At 37.8% G+C, this 25,282-nt stretch overlaps 1 protein-coding gene across 2 annotated transcripts; it reads right to left on the bottom strand.

Moving 5' to 3' along the window:
* Positions 1-438: 438 nt before the first annotated feature.
* On the bottom strand, positions 439-25,028 carry rorb (RAR-related orphan receptor B). 2 transcript variants are annotated; one of them, XM_084414766.1, is made up of 10 exons: positions 24,834-25,028; positions 8,803-8,888; positions 8,364-8,505; positions 7,229-7,648; positions 6,917-7,038; positions 5,774-5,906; positions 5,566-5,673; positions 5,320-5,430; positions 5,040-5,152; positions 439-4,915 (listed from the first exon to the last, which is right to left on the bottom strand). In XM_084414766.1, the coding sequence occupies exons 1-10, from the start codon at positions 24,838-24,840 to the stop codon at positions 4,757-4,759; spliced, it is 1,401 nt and encodes a 466-aa protein (XP_084270892.1). In that variant the 5' UTR covers positions 24,841-25,028; the 3' UTR covers positions 439-4,756. The 2 variants fall into 2 exon arrangements, with proteins under 2 accessions (XP_084270892.1, XP_084270891.1); XM_084414765.1 differs by lacking the exon at positions 24,834-25,028 and adding an exon at positions 10,371-10,547.
* Between the last annotated feature and the right edge of the window lie 254 nt (positions 25,029-25,282).

The following is a 25,282-nucleotide window of genomic DNA, read 5'->3' as shown; positions in this document are numbered from 1 at the left end:
AATGCATTTTATTCAAATCTTATACAATTTTATTATGTATTGAAAAATTTGATTGCTTGTGAATTCAATCAAAAACCTAGGAATCAAGTTAACCAACCACGCACTCCTAGAACTAGGCCTGTCCATGAGTGCAAAATATAATTCAGTATTTATACTGAAAACAAGATATATTTATTTATTTATTGCAAGATAATAAGATCATGTATCTTAAAGTTTATTTTTCTTAGCCCACTGGCAAAAGTTATTGTCAATTTATTCCATACGATAACTGCACAAAGTAACAAGACTTGTTCTCTGAAAATACATTTTATTTATTTATTTTTGAAAGTTTATTTTTTATCTTACACACTTTTGTTTCTAAAATAAATGTATATTATTTTAAGGATGTTTCGATAATTTTACTGGAACACAAGAAATGAAGACAAGATTGCATCCATAAAATTTTCTTTATTTTTTTTTATCCCACAAAGAAATGTCTACAAAAGCCATAAAATATAGAATTTAACAAAAATCACTTAAGTCCTTCGCTTAGTATATACAACATGGAGGAGACACTTTAAGGTCTTGATTAATCAGCACTTTTGCATGTCCATTCCACAATGCTTGCACCTCAAGCTCACCCCCCACCCCACCCCACCCAACTCATATTCATTCAGACATATTCATTCACTCACACAAAGTGCTATTCACCCTTAACTTACATAATGTTTTACAATCCAACTCACATTTATACATACACACATATGCACACACTCACACCGTTGGCAAGTTAACAGAACCCCCACCCTCCCATGCTACATGTGCTTTACTTGTATTGTGGACATGTGCTAAAGTTCTGTCAATCAGAGCCCGTTCTCCATGAACAACAAACAGTTGGTTGTCTGAATATTCACACTTGCATCTGAATTCCACTTTTTGATTGCTTCTCAAGTAAACAACTTGTACAGTAAAGCATCTACCCCGTATGCCATTCAGCTTCACTTCACACTAGCTATGGCACTTGAAAACAAAAATGTTTCGTTTACATATTTAGTACATAAAAAGATTTTGCACACTAAGTACAGTCTTAAGGGTTTTGGTAACAGATGCTACCTTTGTTTGTTGTTTGTTTAGTTTAGTTTTCATCCAGGGAGACATTCTGATTCATGAATTAAAAAAATTAAAAATTAAAAGAAAAAAAGAATGAAAGAAAATAAAAAGAAAACAAAATAGAAATGTGTAGTATGCATAAGAACTTCAGTAGACATCTGTGGCCGCACGTGAGTTTTTGACTCAAAAACACACAGGCATCTGCTATTTCCTTCATGTTAAGTGTAGGACTAGTTTATGCTTAGCTGATATATTCATACGGAATTAGTCTTCAGCAAACTTTAAAGAACCAAAACATTTAATGTACGCATGCGCAGACGCGAGTGCTGTGCTTGGTCAACGCACTGACAGCTTTTACATTGATCTGGCGGCTGTAACAAGTCTCAAGGGGGAGATTAAGTTACATTCAGGTAAGTTCAGTTGCCACAAACAAACATACTTTAACTAACTGTAGCTCAGCCACGACAGTAATTGACCTAAAAGAGAGAACAGACCGCAATAGAATATATTTTCGCTAATTCGCGCCATAACGCCCCATGCGGTCAAGTAGAGCTTGCGTCTGCGTTCACATACTTGCGTAGTGTATGTTTTGAACTTTAGTGCCCTTATATTATTTACTCCTACACAATAAGAAATACTTTGTGCTTATGTCAGTGTGTGTGCGAACAGAATTAAGAGGGTGTGGTGTTTTCAGTCAACATCAACCCAGAAACATTCAGAATAAAAACGAGCCCGTAAAACCAACGCCCCCACCCCGACCCTCGTTCCCCACCCCCTTTCAGCAACACATAAGAAAACACAAAAGCCCAAAGGTTTCATTATTATGAACCAGCATGCAAGAATAACTGAACAACAATAGGCTAACAATATAATTATAATAAAATAAAAATAATCTTAGAATGCAAAGATGACTGTAGTAAATGCTTCCAGTTATTGCTACAGTACCTAACAGTGTCAAACCTCATATAGATACAAATTCCTCTCGCCCTCATTTCACAGTCTAATACAAAAAGCCTTCATCATATGTTTGAAATGATTTCTGACTGAATCCATTTTCTGTAATGAGCATAGAAATAGATAGAGAGCAGCTTATTCATGCTCTGTATAAATAATCTAACTTACATAAAATCCATTTAATTTCAGGAGATGCTTAATAATTACATTACATTTTAATTTGGAGCTCAGGACTGGCACCATTGCTGGTACACTGCTGCACATTGATATTTACAGAGAGAGAGCTGTTTGCTGGGACGTGCAACAAGCGATGCAGTGTGGCAATCGAGCCTGTTTCACCCCTCAACGATGGGTACACGCTTTACACACACACACACACACCAAAGCCTTGTCTGGGTAGGTTTTGTATGTGAAGAAACCGCTGTGATTGTATTTAATTCCCTAAAAATGTCCATATTTCTTTTAAAATAGTACTCTCTTTCTATTGAAAACATTAAAAGAGAAGTCCCTGAGATGGGTGCCAAGAAAAAATGCACCCAGAAATGATTGTCTTGAACAGGACACTAACAATGAAGGAATTGGAAACATTCCCTTGAAGTTGGGCTGAGAGCGTTTGGTTCAGTAAGAGGACTTGAACAGGTAGTATGATTGCTTCTCAGCAGACAACATTTGTGCATGTTTTTAATACCATGTATCTGTAGTTATTAATCCTTCATACAGTAGTTAAGTGCTTTCAAGTGCATTTCACAATATTAATGCATCAAGATGTACAAAAAATTCACTGATCGGTGTAACCGAATGTCCTAGATTGTGTATTTATGTTTTTTTTCCTTTAGAAACTGACATATGGCTTTACATCCTGTACATGCCAAGAGAAGGGGAAAAGCGCTCTTAGTATCTCCACCTGGTGGTAAGAGATGGTACTGTATGAGATTTATGTTTGGACCAAAAGGGTCCAAACCCAAATTGCCCTTTCAGAATTCCTCCAATTGAACTACCAATCTTCCTACAGTAGCTGCTTTCGTGGTTCTATACTGCAATATGAGTACTCAAAGATGATTGTCATTATTACCACTTGCTTTAAGCTTTTACAAAGTATTTTAACAGTGGATTACAGCAGTTTAAGGATGCTCAGTGTATTGAAACATCTCTGTGCTTAAGAATGACTGTTAATGCTGTCATATTTAAATCTGCTTTCCTAAAATGGATTCTTAACCCGTTAAATTCCTAGACAATCACCTAATCCGAATTATATTCCTTTTTTATTCACAATTAAGCAATTTTCTCCCCCAAAAATAAATACATAAATAAATAAAACATAAAAATTTTGAATTTGATTATGATAAAATAGGATTAGTTCCAAATTATGATTAAAAATTCCAATGGAATTCCTGAAAGAATGTCTTTGAATTGGACAATGCTCCAAATGATTGCTTAAATCCCATGACTGTTATCTTTGAATTTTTTTAAATAATGTTTAGATGTCTTCAGATATTCACCTTAAATTAAGTATTGCCAAACACAGAAAATATTTTATCTAATGAATATGTAAATAAATTGATGTTCAAAATAAGGATGAGTACTTTACAATTAGCATATGGTTAAGAATACCACAGACCCAGTCTGACCTGGGCACTTAATGACACAGATTAGAAATTATTGCTCAAATCAGAGAATCTACTATAAAGGCAGCAGAAAAAAAGTTCAGTACGCTTCATATCAGTGGCAGTAAATGATAGAGCTTATTTTGTACTAGCTATTTATGCCTTCACAGACAGAGGGCTGCAGCTTCACATACACTAGTGCTGTTTTATTTTTGGCAGTAAGAACAGCATTTTGAGGCATTAAAAGCAAACGGGATTATAGAATCGAAGTAGTTCTGAGGGCTTCCCATAATGTCACATTTGACTGGATTGTTTTTCAGCAGTTACAGAAACTGTTATTGCAGCTATGACTGACAAGATGGTAGTCGGCCATACAATTTTTGTAAAATATATATCTCTATATTTTCGTATGGAAAATAATCATTATCAATTATTTTTCCACTTCAAAAATCCTTAGTGGTAGGATTAATGTGGTGCTGTTTATACATATCTACATAGCCCAGACAAGGCTTTTAAACGTGACCAAACAAAGTTAGTCCCCCGTTAACCTTATACCAGTTTCAATTTCACATATTATGTACAGGTAAAACTACAAAACAAATACGAAAAATTACATTGACAAGGTATGGGCCTTTCAGGCCACCGTTGTTTTTAAATTATGACTAAAATATTAACAGAACAAAATTTAATACTGGAATACCGCTTTGTACTAAAGAAATGACTACATTATCATTTTTGAATGCACTCCCCACCGTCTCATTTCAATATAACAATATTTTATATAAAAAAGAGAGAAATCAAATTAAACAAATTAACTTACCCAATTTAAAGACAGCTTAAATTGTCCTAAAGTCTGTACATTTCTTGTCAAACTGAAGGCGCCTTTTGCTGCTGCCGCATATATACATTCTTATGACTGTACCGGTGAAATTGAGTTGTATTTTTGAAGTGCAGAACATTCCTAGAGTTTGTTGTTGTTGTTGTTGTTGTGGCTCCAAAATCTGCGGATGCTGCGACACGGTGTTCATCTTCTGCAACACCTTCCAGGGAGGGACAGCCTGTCGATTGTTAAATGAAAGACGTAGAAGTGTGTGGGTAAACGTGTCCGGTCATTTGGGCATGACGCCAGCGGCGTCAGGATTGAAGAGCTCCTTGTAGAGAGGAGGAAAGAGCATGTTAACGGTCTCTGGGTGGAGCTGCTGGAAGGCCTGAAGCTCCTCCGTGTGGAGAGTGCACAGAGCCGACAGCGTAGGGATCCGGCTAATCAGCTGCGAAAACAAAGACGGGTACAGTGGAATAAGGGTCACATGCCTGAACATGATAAAACTGCATCTATTTAAGTCGTGATCAATTCCTGTCTGAACTGTGTCATGGTCACTTGAGATGTCCTACCTTGGCCAGGGCGTCCTCGTCCAGATGGTTCTTTTGCATGATGTGCTGCAGGGCAAAGTAGATTTTCTCTTGTAGCTTCTGCACTTTCCTGGGCTCCATTAACCAAGGCCGGTCTAGAAACGCAAGATAATTATATATAAATATCTGCTGGTGTGTGTGCTATGATATGTAGGTCAGGGTTAGGGTAAGTACTGAATGTTGATTTGACCACATTAATACTCAATGAACACATCTTTATGTTCCAACTAAGATACTTTTCAGTTTTGTAGTCAGGTCTGACCTGTAGAAATGAGCACCGCAGCAGAAAAAAGGGCGATCTCCTCTTCCGTTAACTGCAGTGAACACAAACTCTTGGCAAAGTCAAACACCGCACTGACCAGGTCGTCACAACCTGCAGGAGGTAAGCATGTCAGAATCCATGCTTAAATTATCACTTTGCAGTTTTTATTGACATGATGTTAAACTATATTTATAGCGTTTATATTTTGTAATGCCGTAAATGATTGAGCATGGGAAATAGTTGTACCTAGAGCTTTAAATATCTGCATGCCTCCATATTTCCCCTCAAACAGAACCATGTTGTTGAGAGGGTTGAATGCCCGGCACATTCTGACCAGCACTACCTCCAGACAACCTGAGTTTGAGAGAAAAGTGTTAAGCAGGCCAATTTGTATTTACAGTACTACAGTCTTAATCAATATGTAATAGAGTATATATCATGGTCTGTTCTTTACCTGATTTCAGCAGCAATATCTGGTCGTTCTGGCAAAGCTCCATGAAGCCAGTGATGCGCTTAGCAAACTCGACCACATACTGAATGGCGTGAGTTATCTGCATAGCACACTGCTGCCACAACACGTCCCGTGTCTGAAACACACACACATAGGCCTCATAGGTAAGCTTGTCATCTGTTTTGTTCAGGAGAAATTATTACATGCTTCTGGGAAACTTTTTTTCTCTGTTAATAATTGCAGTAATTGCTAATTTTAAAGTAGACTCTTATGCTCACCAAGGCTGCTTTTATTTGATCAAAAATACAGTGAAAACAGTAATATTTTGAAATATTATTGCAATTTAAAACATCTCTTTTTTATTTTAATATACTTCAAATGTAATTTATTCCCGTGATGGCAAAGCAGATTTTTCTGCAGTCTTTTCTCCACTCTTCCGATTGATGAAGTGAAAAAAAAATTAATATAGAATTTTCTGCACTCTTCTTTATAAAAGCTAAATTAAACAAGTAGAGTACACTTTTACTCTTTAATTTAGTTTTAAAAAGTAATGATTGAAATTTTCAGTGCTCATCATGAAAAATCACAACAAAAAAGGCAGAATCTGTAGTTTCCCATTTATGAAACATCCTTACAGAGCACACAGAATACTGAAAATGTGATATCAGCAAATTGCTTTTGTGAGCTCTGCAATTCTCTCCCTGTATAGCGAATCTTCATAGGCACTATTTCAAAGGGCTTCTCGGTAATTACCCATAATCCATTTGACACAGGGAAATGAAGAGGGCTTGTAGTGCGTCTGGCACCCTCCCCTATTGTGCTTTGAGTGTTCGTTAGCTAAATCCGTTAGCTCTCTTGCTTTCTCTTTTTCTCCATATCAGTGCGAAAGCTGGATAGGATCAGCTCTAGGGGGCTGAGATACTCTAATGAACTCTGATCTCAAGCGTGCAATCTGACTATGAAGAGGGAACGAAGTACGAGCAAAGAGGACTGAAAGGGTGAGAGATGAGAGAGTCTGCACCAGGTGTAAAAGCATGTAAATGAATGTACGACTGAGAACTAGGCGTCGTGAGGGGGATATGGGGACAGCGGAAGTATTTAGTATGTAAACTGAGGTATTTGCTCATTGAGAGAGTGACCTCGCACCTTGCTTTGGTACATCTTGACCTCTTCATAGGAGTGCGTCTGCCAGGCTAGCTGCTGAAGCTCTTCCGCTGTGTACTGACACGTCTCCAGGTGGGACTTTATGATGTTCTGTGCAATTCGGTCTGGTAAAGAGAAAAGCAGATGGGAATGACTGCAGTTGAGTTTTAAATACAGTGCAATGTAAGGAAAATCAAATATTAGATCACGATTTCATGCAACCAAGGTAAATGTGTTTGCTAGAAATTGTCATACATCCATGAACCATGCAACTCTGAGGGCCAAATTTCCAACTGGCTTTACTATTAGTCGTACCTAATTCCCCCATAGACACTCCAGGTGCTAGCTGGCTATCTTGATAGGAGCCGTAGGTGAAAAGGTTGGGAACAGGGGTGAGATCATAAATGGGTTCCTGCTTGATCTGCTTCATTCCAGTCATGTCCAGTCCAGACTGATCCGGGCTGGCCTGTGTGGAGTCCATGCCATAGTAACCTCCAGGAGCGCCGTTCGTCTGACCCTTGGGCATGTCTATAATGTGACCATTGGCGTATGTCCCTCCAATTTCATGGTTGAGGGTGCTGAGGCCGTTGGTGAGACTGGAGGAGTAAACACGAGCAAGGGCCTCCGCTTCGCCCGTCTGCTGCTGCCGCTGCTCCTGCAGCCTCTGCTGGTGTTTTTGAACCTCTGCGTACAAGGAGTCTCTCTGTTTCTTGGACATGCGGCCAAACTTAACAGCTGATGGGGGAAGGCGAAAGAAAACTAATTAGATTAGTGCAGGTTTTAAAGCTATCAATAAGATCAATCCAGCTTGTCGACAAGCAGATTATTAGTATGTTTTTTTTGTTTTGTTTTTAATGTTACAAGATTCCGATGCAGTTTGGAAAAGTATGGAATTTCCAGGATGGAGAAGTATGGAAAAGCAGAGTATGGAAAATAGGGCTGGGCGATATATCGCATGACATTGTTATGCGCATCTCGTCAGTAAAGCCGGTTCCTTGATTAGTAGTAAATCGCCATCACCTGCTTTCAGATGGAGCGGCATTTACTACACAGAGCAGTAGTTCACTGACAAGCTGAGCCATATCGCATTAATTATCACGGACGTATCGCCTGCGATAATTAATGCGATATGGCTCAGCTTGTCAGTGAACTACGGCTCTCATTGGTATCAAACCAATGTGTCAGAGGTGAATATATGCAGGTTATAAAGCGTTTTAGGTTTATTCTGATGTTATCGCAGTTATCAAGTGCATGTTATCCCTTTGAGAAAACAAATGAAAAAAATAAACAGATAACTGTACTATACCAAATATAATGCAGAAAATGATGCTGTATGAATCATTTATGTTAAATATGGTCTGAAAAAGAGAGGTTTGGAAAATTAGAGTCTGGAAAAGTATGGAATTTTGAAATGGAAAATGTGTAGGAACCCTGATGTGAAATCTCTCACCATCCCGGGACATGCCCAAAGCCAGGCACTTTTGGAGCCGACAGTGCTGGCAGCGGTTGCGGTTTGTTCGGTCAATTAGGCAGTTGCGCTGACGGGGACAGGAGTAGGAGGCGTTGTTCTGTTGACTGCGCCTAAAGAAACCCTACACAACAACAACAGTAGATTTAGATACGTTACATGCAGAAAAATCATATCTACACTGTCTAAAACAAAAAGAGTGGCAGAAATGATTACACTGCAAATGTATATTCTTTTTATTTATGATTTGCAACATCGACACTGATACTGAACTGAATTGAATCAATTTAACACTGAACTGACTTATTGACTGATTAATGTATATGTTTGCAGTGTAGGACCATTTGGAAAAATCCATGGATGGCTGAATCAAAAGGATGACTAACATATGTACAGAAGAAAAGGCATATCTTTCACTGACCTTACATCCTTCACATGTGATGACTCCATAGTGGATGCCTGATGACTTGTCTCCACAGATTTTGCATGGTATGACTTCAATTTGGGCTAAAGAACAGACAAAAATGAACAAAAAAAATGCAGTTACATAACTATATGCCTTTGTTCCCGTGATAAAGACTGTACATCAGGGCTCCTCTCTTGACCACCATCATTCTAAGAGTGATCACTTTTAAAGTGGACAGGGATGTGCCTTTTACATTTTTGTCAAGACACTTTGACATTTTGTAATCTGCGGTTCTTGAAAGACAGAAAGAAAAACATGAGAGGCCATTCAAAGTCTAGTATTCTCTCAGGTTCACCAGTTAACCAGAATGGATTCTCAGTTGTGCTTTTGTCACCTCTTCTTCTATTATCCATTTTAAGCACAGTGTTTGAAAGATTGCCTTTATGAAACACCTTGCACATGTACAAGGAAAAGGCTACAGTACACACTGAATTACATAATCAGAACATGGCAAGTTGTTTAATGAGGAAACAAACACAAATACATGGCCGTGAGGCTCAGCTCCAACCTTTCCATCGCTTGCACGTGTGACTAGGAAATGTAAAATAAAAGATAAAAGGAGACAGAAAACCTTTAAGAGAGAGAAAGAGCAAGGGAGAGGAACACAGAGAGAAACCCATCTCCCTGCTGAGACGGCACATTCACAATAAAGAGATTAGCCACCCAATCTAATCCTAAATTATTTCTACACATGCTTGTTCCCCTGCTCTCAACTGGCTTATCTGATGCAACAATTCTCAATTAATCTTTCTTGCACTCAAAAGCAAATTCACATCTGCCTATAATGAAAATTTACAAAAAGAACAAATGTTATATTTCTCTTCCACTCTTATAGGTCACTTTATTCTCATACATTTGCATTTATATATATATATACACACATATCTATATATATTTTTCCCCTTTATGAACTCCCAATTAGTATAAGCATCTAGCTAAATGAAACACATACATTGCAACAGCAGTCTCAGATGAAATTCTGATATGGTTTAGAAGCAGAGACCTCTACAATGCGAGTTCCATGCCAGATCCATCACTGCGTGCATTAATATAGCTCACCAAAAATTATCACAATACTAATAATGTCGATAATAAGTAGTTTGAGCTGAGATTTAACTGCAGTATTAGTTTACATACATTTTTGCTTTAGATTAAATCAGTTCAGCATAGAAAAGATGCATCTGACTATGATTCTAGATCAAAATTATTACATGTCTTCCTCACTTGCGAGTTGATTAGTTCCGTCTCTGCATCACAGTTTACAGGAAACTGAATTAAAGAATAAGACAATACATAAAACAAAATGAAAAAATAAGATATTGTTTTTGGAAATCAAAAAGTTACTAAATACACAAAACACAAAGACTATTTTTGTTACCTGCCAAAATCGAATTATTAAGAGTAGCAAGTTGCTTTAGATAGAAGTGCTCAATTAAATGTTACTGTACTTGCTTAAACGTGAAGTGAACGAATTAAACTGCAAAACAAACTAAGATCTTTTTAAACCTGAAATGTTGTCTTACCTACAACATCTGTCTTCATTGTTAGACAGAAGCACTGTTGATGGAAACACACACCTGACTTGAGACTGCAGTATGAAGCTAAGAGGTTTGGAAGTGTGAGTGCATATCTAGTTATGTGTGTGTGTGTGCGCTGCTAATCTGACTGTGAGAATATAACTCAGAGAGACTGACTAGTCTATGTATTGCATGTTGGCCAGTTTGTATCTTGTATTCATACTGTGAATAATATACACGTTTCATGACTGAATATGTACTTTTGTGCAAAATTGATTTAATATACGAAAAGTTTATGTTTGCTGTAAAGGTACATACACACTGTGAACAATGTAATGGGATTAACACACACATACACGTTAACTAGTCTGGACTGTAGTAGCTCTTCCTGTCTCAGTCAAGCCCACTAGTTTTAAGCCATAGTGTCTGTGGGTTTGGTGGTTATGGGGGTGGGTGTTTGCCCCCAATGACCCTCAGCTACAGGAAGCACACACAAGGTCGTTTCCATGGCAATGTCACCTTGAGTTTACCCCTCTGTATGAAAATTGAAGCAGATTTTTAGCTAGATTTTTTACAAGGAAAAAAATACTTGGAGGAACATTTCAGTGTTCTACTGGGATAGGTTAATGCTGATGGATTCAAATTATTAAAACAAATTGAATTTTTTTTATACATTTTAATGTCTTTTTTTGGGGGGCAAATTGATTAATGTCCTTTATATTAAACATCTAATCTTTAATTTTTATATTTATATCTAAGATTTTTATTTTTTTATTTTACAGTACAATAGTAATATTACAAAAGTAAGCTATTTTTATCAAACATTTAATTTTTGATTAATTATGCAGCCAAAGACCTAAGGTAAAAAAATATTCAAATAAAGCCTTTTTTTGGCAAATTGTTTTATTACCTTTTACTATTTTTACTCACCGATAGATAGATAGATCTAGACCTGCTTTGCATCAAAACCGAAACAATTCTGCTTAATAGTAACTTATGAATGCTCCTGAGTGTTTTAATTTGACTCCATTACAGAATGAGTTATGTACACTTTAAGGGCTCTTCAGATAGATCATTTACTCTGTTATCACTGCATTTCATCTTGAGGCGCTAATACTATCATCTGCAGGGACTGCGGTTCACATTAAAACATGTGGAAATAGTTTTTCAAAAAGAAAAAGTAGCACACCCTGTCCTTGCTTTTAAGGTCATTGCAATACAGCATGATGTTTTATGCCCTGGTACTTAAATCTTCAGGCTTTGTGTGTGGTAACGAGGACTGTGAGTTCTGTGTGATTGGCCCCAGACTCAGAACACTGGACCGGTTCCTCTCATGACCCACTTTGACCAGTGCCAGAGCCAAACTGGGTCAAACAAGCACAGACACTTGAACGCAATCAGACACAAAACGGTGTTATAAAAATACTCGTTTAACTTTAAACTGCACACGACAGACATCAAGTTATTTATAGCCCGTTAAAAGCAGGCCACTGGATCGCTAGGCCATGGCAGTATTGACCACCGATAAAATATGCCATGCTGCGCGTGTTGATGTTCTGTTAGTTTAGTTACTATTATCAAGTAAAAATGTAGATCTACATGCTAGCTAAACGAATGATTTACAGATGAAAGTTGAGAAATATTCAGTTAATGTGTGTTTGAACGTTTTGTGTGTTGCATATGACAGTGTTTTGGTCTGAATGAATATATTGGATGAGTCTGTTTGTGTGAGAATGGCCACAGGGCCCGTGTGTGTAGACCTGTCATATGAAATAAGGAGACGTCCGTGTCTGTGTCACTGTTGCCAGGACGACCACAGCCTCCCTGGGTTTATGGGTAGGAGGCCTGTATAGTCTGCCTGTCAGAGCAATCATCCACACCACCATGACATTCCAACAGGACATGATGTCATCGCCATCCCTACCAATACAGCAATGCTGCACATTTGTCATTGTGGTACCTATACAGATTTGACTTCCTTAAAGGATTAAAAACCTAAAAGGACGAGATGAAATATGTAAATAGAAAAACCTAGAGGGATGTTAGCGCAGGATTTAACTACCTCTTTAAATGTTAACATCTTAGTGTTGCTAAAACCATTACAGATTTGCACATTCGTTTTCTATTTAACTACATCAAGATGCGTGCATTTTGCATCTGTCAAAATACATCAGTGCTGAACCAAGGAATCAGAATTAGTGTACACACGTTATATATTCATAAGCGACGCTATTATTGAAAGAAAAAGAAAAACTAAGCTTGTGGTTGTTCTTGTAGGCTGCTAGGCTCCTTGCACCTGTCCGCGGTTACGCATAAGGGTTAGGGCTATCAGAGGGTTACGTAAGAGAGGGAGTGCAGCGCTGGCGATTCCATGGTTAAGAGGAGCTCAGCCCTGCAGGCTTAGCCGAGGACAGACAGGAGCTGCCGAATACCGCACACATGCTAGTCTCACAGTCAGCGACAGCAGCTTAGCACACTCAAGTTACAGAGTGGGAACTAAAAGATTCATAAAGAGAAAATGTTTTGTGTGTATATTGCATCAGTAATGTTACTATATACTGTACATCTAAAAAATGAATGTTCTGTCATTGTTTACTCACCCTCATATATATGAAAGCAAATATAGACAGTGGGGCTGTAACATAATTTTTTTTTGCTATATTCTAAGTCTTTCAAAGCCATCCAATAACGATTGTGTGAAGTTAAAGCGAAATTAGTCTTTATTCAGTCTCCTGTTCTTATAATCCTTTTGGCTTGAAATGGCATGAAATGTAATATATAAATCATTTAAAGAACTTTTATGATATGTTGGTGGGTTTTTTTTTGCCATTGTGGAGCTTAACAAACTTATTCACTCATTGCACTCTTAAAAAAGGTTATTTATTGGCATTGATGGTTCCATAAAGAACCTTTGGTCACACTTTAAATTATAATTAATTTCTCACTAATACCTATCAACTATGACTTTTGCCTCAATATCCCCCTACTGCTTATTAATAGTTAGTAAGGTAGTTGTAGGCATTAAGGGATGTAGAATATGGTCATGCAGAATAAAGCTGCTTAATAAGTACTAATAAACAGGCAATATCCTAGTAATATGCATGCTAATAAGCAACTAGTAATAGGGAGAACACTTAAACTAAAGTGTTACAGAACCTTTAATATCCATGGAACCTTTCCATTCATTTAAAATGTTCCTCACAATAAGAACGGAAAGGTTCTTTTGACAACCACAAATGGTTCTTTTAATGGCATCACTGCAACCCCCTCCCCCCTCCCCCTCCCCCCCTCCCCCCCAAAAAACCTTTTGGAACCTTTATTTTTAAGAGTGTATATGGAGAAGAGTGGCCAAGATATTCTTTAATATTTACTTTTTTACTGGATATGTTTAACAGAAGCAAGTAAGTCATATAGGTTTGTAACAACAGTAGGGTATTTTAGTAATTTTAAGCGAACTATTTCTTTAATTTGTGTGTGAGTGAAAAAAGACACACACATAATGTGTGTGGCATCATAAGCATTAAACAAGACGCACACACGCACACGCACACGCACACACACACACGTGGGTTGTATAATTGATTCCTAATGATATGAAGCTCTTTTCTGTCCCAAGAGTAGTTCCCTCTCTCTCTAAATAGTTCTTTAATTAGCTTCATTAAAGTGGATATGAGTACCCCTGCAACTTAATTTATCATCACGCATGCACACCCGTACACGCTGGAGAACACTGATAAATATTTGCTGTCGATACCAGCTGTCTGGGTGACAGATGTGTACCAAGACTGCCAACAATGCAATCATTTTGTAATTCATAATTTAAATGATAATACCATCACTTGTGCTGCGTCTTGAAAATGATAAAGTGATAGAGATGTAACTTAACAGTATTGTATACCAACAGCTTCCTTCTGATTTCTGCCTGTGCGTGTTATACTGTTTTTGTGTATTAGTTTGATGAGATGATGATCTTATTTATCAGTTGCCTCAAATGGTATCCGCAAACCTTGTTTGCAGCATTCCTTCAGGTGAATATGCTGATAATCTCACCGTCTTTTAATTTTAGCCTACAGATGGAAGGCCATTTGAAGTCTTTGTTGTAAATCTTGCCTGTATGCATATGATAAGATGTTGTTTTGTCATTTGGCATCTGGCCCAATGATATTCCAAAGCCTTTTTGGGATATGCTAAACAGTGATACTAATACATTGTGTAGGTGGGAGATTATCTTCAGCTCTCACACTTGTGAGCATGTCAACAATCCACGTCTCTTTAATACAGACAAATATTAGAGGACGCAGTCATACTCAGAATGCCTGAGATTGTCCATCGCAGACAAATGTGCATGTGTTTTTGAAGGTTTAGGGGTGAGCTGGGGTGAGAGGGTAGCTGTAACGGCAGCTTGTCACCATTAGGTGGCACATTGTCCAGATTGACAGAGGCCTAGGGGGAAGTGGTTGCAGAGGGGCAGCCTGTGACAGCATGTGGTGTTCATCCATGTTTTACATCATTTCCTTCAGGGAAGGACTCTGAGATGAAGGCCCTGGGCACTTAGATACTAAACAGCTTTCACTGTCATCAACATTAGCATTCTGATTCTAACATTGATCCCACTGTGTATTGCTAAGAAAATAATTAGGACAATTCCACAGGGAAATAGAAGAGATATTCCACCCAGTGCTTTAAAATATTCAGATATATGTATCTGACCTCCTGCAATATCATTACTTAAATATCACTTATAAAGTCTTCAAGTTTGCAAGAGATCAGCTTCTGTACATGCAGCCTAACAAGCCAAACTTCCCAATCCATCCGGATGAAACCCCTACAGCATAACTAATCTTCCGGGCAGTCTCGTGGCTCATTGATATAATCCTTGACATGAAGTCCTTAGCAATTGTAAATCATGTAAATGAGCTAATAATTAGCGTACATTGTTGTGAAACCCAGGATTTATTTAATATTCCATCAGAATGCAATTGCTCTGCATCTCCTTGATTAGCAAACTGCCCTGTTATTCTGCTACTTTTCCAGTCCCAGCACATCTGTTTTACATGTTGACATTTATTCAAATTAATGTATATGGCTATATGCTAACATATACTAATTAAGTTACATTTTGCTGTACATTTCAGGCCATTTTGGTGAAGCCGTCAGTGCCACCTGCTTGCACTGTAGATCTTTTTAGTCTGCTGTGTAAATCTTTGTTTGATAGCACAGGCTAACTTTATCACTGAGCTCTTAGCTTCAGATGGCCCTCTGACACCTTCATTTATGTTATGTCAAACAAAGACGGTTTCATTTTGGGTAATAATACCCGTACCCCCATTCATTATTATAGTTAACCGAAACTAAAACCATTAAAAAAGTAGAAGAGACCTGTGTTAGCAGGATCCCAGGGCATGCTCCCTCATGATATTTGTTTGTTTGTTTATTTATTTATTTATTTTTGCAAAATGGTCTTTTGTGGTACCATCCACACATGCAAAGTTGGTTGATAAAATAACTGCAAAAAGGCAATAGCCTCGTAAACAATTAGAACACTTGTTTACATAGGATATATAATGTATTTTATATTAAGCACTTGGAACAGTATCAGTTTGACATAAATTTCTACTTCAAAGTGCCATACTTAACATTTTCTTATACTGAAATTGTTTTCTCCTCTTTTCATCAGTTTTTTTAGTTTATGTAGCTGTTTCAGATTATGTTTGACTTTCTCCACAGTGTTTTAAAGTTGTAAATTCTCAATAGAATTCAAATTGGAGAAGCTCGCACAAATCTAATCACACTTTTGGAGCGCGCTGTTGAACGTACGCACATGATACAGTGATTCACGCACCACTCATGTAAATAAACTGGGCTTCAGTCATATTGTGCTTGGTCTGTTCAGCTCAGACGGGAACTTAACTCTTATAAAAGCTCTGAATGGGCAATGTATATATCTGATTCCATAATTTCCATAATCGTGGTATATATTGGTACATCACCTCATCCCCCCTGCAAACTACGCCCATGTGCCAAAGCAACATTTCTCATTTCATTTAACTTGATATACTAAAATAACTAAACCTAAAATAAAAATTTATAAAAACTTTATTTACATATTTAAACATAATTAAAAATGACAAAACACTACAAAATAACAAAAACTTTAATATTAAAGGGATATTTCACTGCTGGAAAGATGAATGTGTATTTATGTAGTAGAAATGTGAAATTATTTTAGAAGTTGGTGCCTTCTAGACTGAGAAAAGCCAGAAAATGTATTTTTGGCTCATGTGGATGAAAGATAACAACTCCCAGAATGCACTTGCTACACTGCCCTACGAGGCCACTCCCAAGCCACGTCTACCAGTTCCAGAGGGCAGTATCGGAAGAAATGATACAAATAGGCTACTAGTTGACTCGAAACTGAAAAGACACCGTTTTATCGTGAGATCCCACCCCCCCTATGGGCGGGTTGAAAACATGCGGAACTAGCTCCTACTACTGGCTGTAGTCTCTAGCCTCTGGCCAAAAAAGCCTCCGATGACACAAAATGATGATTTTTGCGTCATCTGAGGGTTTTTTTCCTGACACAATACAGAAATCTCTCGTCTCAGGGGGACATGAGGGATGGAAGCACGGTCATTCGAAAATACTTCTGGGTTTCTACTGATACAAAGCTTAATGCTAATCGGTGAAGTATCCCTTTAAGATTAAACACAAATTCAAAATATTAATAAAAAACTATAATAGTATCTCAATTATACAAAAATTATAGTGACCCCACTACATTGGTTGTCTTTGCATCTTCACAAAGTGCTCTGTATGTGCAACATTCCCAAATCATCTTGCTCCGCCACAGTGTGTGACAGAGTTTGCTGGGATTATTTCTCTGATAAGTATTTGTTGATGAGGCTGCAGGCATTTCCCCATTGGCTTGTCATCAGCTGTGCCAGACTCAGGCATCTTTGATCTGAGATGTGATTGGCCGCCTCAGTGAGGCTACAGAAGGGGACACGCTGGCATGCATCCAACATGTGAACCATATAAAACAACATATATCTGAACCTACAGAACTATATACTACATACTCTGCGTGTTTAACCAGTCAGTGTATGCTACAATACTGAATTTCATTATTGCAGTTAGTTACATAAAGTATTAAGATACCAGTAAAACTACTCTACTGAAAGAAGTCTCTTATGCTCACTGTATTTAATTAATAATACAGTAAAAACAACTGTGAAATACAATTACAGTTCTAAAATTCAGCATCACATATGATTCTAATATGCTGACTTGGCTGACTTCTTATCAATGTTAAAAATAGTTATTCTGCTTAATATTTTTGTGGCAACCGCAATACTTTTTTTTCACACAAACATTTATGAAATAAAATGCTGAAAAAGTTGAATTGAATTTATGTGTACATAAACATGTCAGCTTCCACTAAACAACTTTGCACACAGGTTCTCCAATATTATATATATATGTGTATAAAAATCCCAGCTTTTTAAAATACTTTGTCTAATATTTTGTATTAACATGTTTTGGGGCAATTTGTTATCAAAAAATGATAGCGATGCAATAACTTGGCAAAGTTTCATATAGCAATATCTCATATTTCAATATTATTTTGTTGTTACCCTATTCACCTGTTGTGTCTCCCTAAGAGGTGAAAAGCACATACAAATACAGTGAGATACAGCAGTCAAGAAAGAACACCTATAGTACTAGCAAACAGTCTAATAGTATATAGTCTAACTCTGTGACCACCCGTGATTTTATCGCTGTTGGTGTGAACAGCTTTTATCTCCGAAAATTTCACAAAACTGAATTGCTGGAACTCAGAAAAAAGAAACAGAATCAAGATACTGCATGGAAGTCAGTTCTGATCATGTGAAGTGTAACCGTTTACTAGCCACAAAAGGACTGGTGCTCCAAAAGTCTGACCTTTATGACCTGCCCGGCCTCCACCAACACAAACTCATTAACCGCTTCAACCTTTGAACTTTCCTTTTAGACACTTTTGTGTGTGTGTGTGTGTGTGTGTGTGTGTGTGTCTGTCTGTCTGTCTGCGTGTGCAAAGCTGGAATGAATAAGTGTTTTCAAGTGTTTTTTATTTTATTTTACTTTGTTTCAGTTAATGTGTTACCATGTTTTTATGGTTTTAGTTTCATTTTTAATCAACTATAATAACCTGAATAGGTAGGCATAATGAGCTTTTACATCTTATTACATGTTTTTGATAACCATTTATAGGTTGTTTCTTGTTGAAAGCTAAGTATATGCAGAAGCTTAAAAGAGTGAGGTATGTCACCGTGGCCCAATGGGTTGTGTTTGTGTGTAAACTGTTAAAGTGGGTTAGTAAGTCACTCAGCCTAAGGGTAGCATAGCCGTGTCATATCTGGGTGTTTGGACAGTGTCCTCTCTCTTCAGAATTACATAATCCTACATGATTGGTAAAAGGAAGTATATGGATGTACTGTAATGCAGAAGAGATGACTTTAGATAAGGAGCTATTTAATTGAATGAATCAGAAACAATACACTGTGAAAAAAAAGCTCAATGTGGCATTCTTTAAAGTAACAGGTGTTATATTCAAAAAATGTTTTAATATGATCAGTGTTGAAAATAGAAAATAATGCAAAGTAATATTCTCTCTCAAATTAGAATATTAATATTTGATAAAACTCTTGGTAATTCTTGAGTGCCTCCCGTAGCTGACATGCCTCTGATTAGTGCCTTTTTAAAATATCTGTACATTATTGGTTTATGGCATTTTTGTAACACATTACATGCTATGGAAAAGGATGGTGCTGTCAGCAGCTAAATATAGATTTATAGTTATGAATTGCCCTGATGATCATCAAAATGCCTGTTCTCTAAATGTTGGTATCTCGTAGTGTGTGTGTGTGTGTTCTGCATGCCTCTTTACGGCTTCCCTCTCAGGACGGGATGGTAATAGCTTGCCTTAGGCCACAATTTAATTCCATGTAACAAGGTCCTTCCCCAAAGTGGCCCCAGGAGCCCCTCTCTGTAAGAAGCAAATTGATCACAATCTAAGGGCCTCTCTTCACCTGAGAGCGCAGTCTCTCTCTTTCTCTCTGTCTCGTTCATCTCCCTTGAACACTCTATCTCAGTATCCTTATCTGTCTTAAGCTTTCTCTAAGATCACTCTTGCTCTTCATCTAAATCTCTTTAAGGGCCTCTGTTTCAAAAGCTCGCACAAACAGTTCTTCTGTTACACACCTTTTGTTCGACGTTTCCTCTTTACACTCAATGCCGTTCCTAATGTAATTTTCCTACAGGCTTCTTAAAACAGATATAATCACATTGGATCTAAGCTAATGAGATTTCTATGTATATACAGGGAGGTTTAAAAGAGACCCCACTGAAAATGAAAAATGGAAATATGTTTTATTTTTAATGAGCAGGAAATATGTACGATTCTGCATTAACAGGTTGTTAATTAAAAAAAAATTGGCATTGAGTGCTGCAGCAAGTATTAAAAATACTTAGAAATTCAAATTGTCACACAAATTATGCTGATAATATAATTTATAATGATATAAGCATTTGCAGTGGTCTCTTTTCTATAGACCTCTCCTTGGACATGTCTGTCTATGACAAAACAAGTCTATGCAAACTAATTTTCTGATGCAACTGAAAGTGAACAAGTGGAAGTGAGAAGTGAGCATTGGGCACACAAACCTATAGACTTTAGGAGGGAGAGAGAGAGAGAGAGAGCTTCAATCTAGATCCGATTTCTGTGTTACATAACTATGTGTTTTAATTCTTTCGAAAGCAAAAGACAAATGTTCTCCTTCCTCCGTGCCAGAGGTAGAACAGTAAGCCTTATAGCGGAAAGTTGCTTTCTGGACAATATATATCACGCTGAACTGACTTTGGGATAAATCCAGCTCCATTTTAAAAACCTTACAGAACCCCCCCAATATCGTAAGCTCAGAATGCTACATCACTGTTATGTAGAGGAACAGTCCCAGTGGTCTCAGGTCCCCTTCTGCACCATATCAAAAGCCCCAGGTGTCACTATCCAAAGCACACATTACTGAATGAATGAACACCTAGTGAAGGGTGAGACCAGTCGAAGAGAACTAATAAAACCGAAACGCAGCAAAGCAGAGAAAACATGCAGAAGTACTGCAGGGAGGGCAAATTGAAAACATTAAACGGACATGTTTAGCCTTGCAATTGAGTCTCTCTCAGAGCTTCTCTCATGCAAACTCAACAATCTCAAACAAGGGCTCTGCCATATGACACACTCTAGTCGATACCAAGATGTGCCCACAAAAACACTACAGGGGACAAAAGCCGACACGGTCACACTTTGAAATAGATGTCAAGAAGCTATCTGGTTGGTGTTATGTAGTCACCTAGAAAGTAAAGTTCACCTCTGATCTCAGTATGCAGAATACATTTACGTTGCATCCAGAATTTTGTTATTCAAAGTGTAAACGCAGATAAAAATGAGAAAGAACACTGAATGGATTAGTTTTGTGCTGGCTGTGCAACTCTGTTTCTGCCTCACTTTTAGGGATTACATATCTTGGTTTTCTTTGTGTAATCTTTCTCAGGTTACGTAAGAGCAAGCCATTAGTCAACCAAGCAAAGACTAGCAGCTACTATAAACAATTGACCAGATCATATTAGTACCTATATAAACCTGGGCTTTAAACTGAAAGATCAGACAGACCCTCTCTTGCAGTTTCACAGTCAGATATATTTTTAAGATTTGATTTGTATTTTTAAATTTCACTGAACACATTGGATGTAGCGGTAACAGCTGGTTATTGGTAGTTTTACTTATAATGTTGGCCTACTGCCTGGTTAGAGATTTGGAACAGTTTGAAATGCGTAATCCATGTCTGTAATAATGTCATGTGTATGTTGTCAGTCAAACAAACAGTGCTGTGCTTATTGATCTGCCTCCAAACTGCAATATGAAAAACACATTTAAAAGGAACAAAAAAACAACACGTTGGTAAGCTATATATATATATATATACAAACACATACAGTACGTTCATGGGACAAAAGATATGTCGACTGGATCCTTCACTTCACACAGCTATAATATCTATACACACGATTTATGTTAGTTTATAGTAGGAATAAAGCTTATGGTTGAGTGGGCCATGCATATTGATCCTACTCTTTCGCAAGCTGAGCCACGCAACGTCAAGCAGGTCGATGGAGAGATGGCCTCTCACTCTGGAAGCCAATGTGATGCTAAAAGCTATTGGCATTAGCAGTTCATGCGTAACTGTCTCTCTTTGTGTCTGTGGCTCAGAGTTTCAGGGGTGCCGTAAGCACTGAAATGAGCATGGACAAAGCAACAAGGCAACGCAGCTATGATTTTCATTTGTGAAAATCACAGTCAGATATGAAGTAAACAGAGGCCAGATATGTTTCTGTGCTTTAAAGACAACCGACCAAAACGCGGGTCAAAAAAGTAAAACTTCTTGTGCTGTGTATGTGTGTGTGTGTGTGTGTGTGTGTGTGTGTGTGTGTGTGTGTGTGCAAACGCAGTTTTAATGTGATCTGCGTGTGACAGAGTTGTGGGAAAACTAACACCAGCCCTGAAGCAGCTCTGCACACTGTAATGGAGAAGACAAGGTTTGGAGCGGATGTAGATCTAGAGTTACTAGATTGGGTACCACAGTCTATCAGATATATGCATTGGAAGACACTGCAAGTTCATCTCTGATCAATAAAGGAAACTGATAAATGTTTTGACCAATAGGGCACATCTGTGTACACAAATGACACCCTCAAACACAAAAACAACAAACAAGTGCACTAATGATGTGTTACCATAAAGACAGTTTTAGTACTTAATCATTTTCTACCTCTTATAAAAACTATTTTTGTACAATTAATATTTAATATTGACCAAAAATCTGTAAATATGAAACAAAATAGATGTTTTAAGATTCATTTAATATAAATGAAATCATAGCTGTTCCCAAACACTTAAAACTTTTACCCAAAAAGGAAAATTCCATCATAGCATATACCATATGACTTTATTTATTCAATGAAAAGACAAGTTGGGTAAAATTACAGTCTCAGTCCCCAGTACTTTGATTGTATGGAGAAATTAAGCAAAAAAAAAAAAAGGAAAAGAAAAGAATAGTGACTAAGACTTTCATAATATCTTTTGTGTAGCACCAAAAAAAAAAAAAAGTTATTTAGGTTTGGAACAACATGAAGGTGAGTAAATTATGATTTTTTTATATATTTTTTTTTACATTTTTTAATTTACTCTTTTTTTGATGAACTGGCCCTTTAAGAAAAAGCTTGCTGCCTAAAGTTGTGCACGTCCATAATCAGCTCAAAGATGGAATCAACAGACAGATACATTAATTATAAACAAACATACGGATTCAGTTATCAACACCCACCATTAACTACAAATAATTAATAACTATGTGTCACTTTTACTACCTGTATATCAACAATCAGTGAAAGATTTACGCTGTTTTATTTTTCTCATTATATCGACTAAAATGTTTCTCTTTCGGGCAATTGAGCCACACAAAATGTAAGGCAGAAGTACAAACGGTAATTTAAAAAAAGTTGTAATTGATTAATCCCATCACTAATTAAAAACAAATAGCAATTATTTCCGTCCTGACACTGACATTGAAAAGACAAGTAGAGCGTAATCTGGTCTAAAACCTGGTTCGTATTTCTGAACACACTGCCCATGCTAGGAACAAACCAATAATTGGACATTTTATAAGTTTGTAAGTAGATTTCGTTTGTAAGAAGGTTACCTCACAGCGAAGTGGTTTAATTGTTATTTTAAAATCGTGAAGCCCGCGCTATGTCTGATGTCAATGTCGGAGAGTCGGGCTCCGTGAGAGGCCCCAGATACTGATGTGACTCTTTCTGACACGGTCCTCTGGGGCTCAGAAAGAGAGAGGCAGAGAGGTGCTCTGGGGGCGTGTATAGGTTGTGAACTTGTGACACAGAGATGGGGAAAAAACTGAGTTTTTGGTGTTTCCCATGGCACGCGCACTAAACATTTTTCCTCCTTGAAACGAATAAGTGAGAAAAGAAAAGAAAAAAAAAACCTGAAAATGTAGCCTACAGATTTTAGCTACTTGTAAGTGAAGACGCGGCCTATTGGAAAGAATCCAGGATATCTTGATTCGTTTAGGCTAATGTCATGCGCGTGCGTTGTGTGCTGTATTTGTTTTTATATTTTACTATGAAACTAAAATCGAATAACGAAATAACAGCAGAAGATTGGTTACAATTCAAATAACTGCATTTGAATCAGTTGCCTATGAGCAAAATTTTAATTAGGTTTCTATTTCAACATCTGCATTTCTTTTTGAAATAATCTGAATAGGCCTATATTTATCAGTTCAATGCTAAAGACCTGGCTACGAACTGTAAATATTCTATAGCCTAGATCTTTAAATGTTTAGAAAAGGATTATATCTATTTCAAAATATCATCCATAATCTAAAATAGGAATTTAAACGCCTATTATATCAAATGGCAGGGCATAGGTAACACTTTAAAGCATAAAATAGACTACGACAAATAATGGAAGTGTTCTGACTTTGAATAAAAATTTACAAGACACGTTCTTCTGTTATTTTTGTAGGCCTACTTTATTATTGATGCTTATCTGCCGGGTTTCCTTACAAAAGGTCAATAAACACTTTTGCGTTCATGCATTCAGGTGTAACTGCAATAAGTCCGAAAAGAGCGCGTGGGATGGGCAAAGCGCGCGCTGCCCCACGCGTGTGTGAACTCTGCTCGCGCGGACATTGCTACTGCACTTCGACGCTTTCAGCGCGCAGCGGCGCCTGACTGACGGAAATGGGTCAGTAGATCGCACGACACTAACTCCACTTTACCCACACAGTGATGGTCTGACCGTCTGCCTTAACACTTACAAAAAATACCGCGAATAAGTTTTGATACAACTGTTTCCCAAATGCGATAACCTGCAACAGTCTAAAAAAGCAACAATTTCTCACATGCATATACATTTAACACAAAGCCCAAGGATCAGAGTAAAAAACATAATTGTACATTTTCAGTGCGAAGTCTTTATAGGCTCATAAATAAATTTCCACTCTTAAGGAAAGTTGGAGTGAAGTTGTCTCAGATGAACTGTCTGAGGAAGTCGCGTGCACTCCATAAACACGAGACTGGGAGTGATGTGCGGTTCATTTCTCTTCGGATGTCTTACGAGCGCCTGAATATAAAATACAGTTGACCAAAAACACGTTTTTTTTAATTTATTTTTTTATTCATGTGCACATTAATCTGGCAGAGTTCTGTATCATATATCGCATATATGAATCACTTTTCTTCAGTATGACTTTATGAAACAGACAGAACCAGGAAGGATATGGTCTCTGGGATGAGACTAAAAAGACACCCTTATACTTCATTATTCAAATGAGCTGTCACAAACAGTTGTATTCCTACCTCGCATAGTGGTGGCGACTCGATCCCGAACGTTTCAGTCATGAAGAAACAAACATAAACCAGAGTAAAAAAACAAAATCCTCGGTGGTGAAGTTTGGTCTCGTCAAAGTGGGAGACTACTGTGCAAAACCATTCCAGAAGTGAGTGAAGCGGTGCTCGGACTCTTCAGTTGTGCGGTAAGGCCAGCATGCGGGTTTTCACATGACATCTGCGAGCGCATATACCCAACGGAGGTTTTCACTGCCTCCGTGAGCGCAGGGGAGAGCGCACAGCAGGCTGAAGGCAGCCCGGATTGGGCTGACACTTTTCGCTCCGCCCACTTTCTAGCGTCTTCAGAGGCATGGAGCAGATACGGACACTGTGCGCGGTCTGCGCGTACGCGAGCGCGGCGCGGCGCGGGGCTTTGAGTTCATGCGCAGACTTCGTTTTACAGCAACGCTTTGAAGTCA

The sequence above is a fragment of the Rutilus rutilus genome (assembly GCF_951802725.1).
Source record: "Rutilus rutilus genome assembly, chromosome: 7".
NCBI lineage: Eukaryota > Metazoa > Chordata > Actinopteri > Cypriniformes > Leuciscidae > Rutilus > Rutilus rutilus.
The sequence above is the reverse complement of the archived record's forward strand: the minus strand, read 5'-3'. Positions and strand labels throughout refer to the sequence as shown.

Coding starts and splice junctions, on each gene's coding strand:
- rorb (XM_084414765.1), bottom strand. Junction 5,907..6,916: donor TCAAGATGTACCAAAGCAAG/GTGCGAGGTCAC, acceptor TGTGTGTTTCAG/ACACGGGACGTGTTGTGGCA. Junction 5,153..5,319: donor TGCGGTGCTCATTTCTACAG/GTCAGACCTGAC, acceptor TTGCGTTTCTAG/ACCGGCCTTGGTTAATGGAG.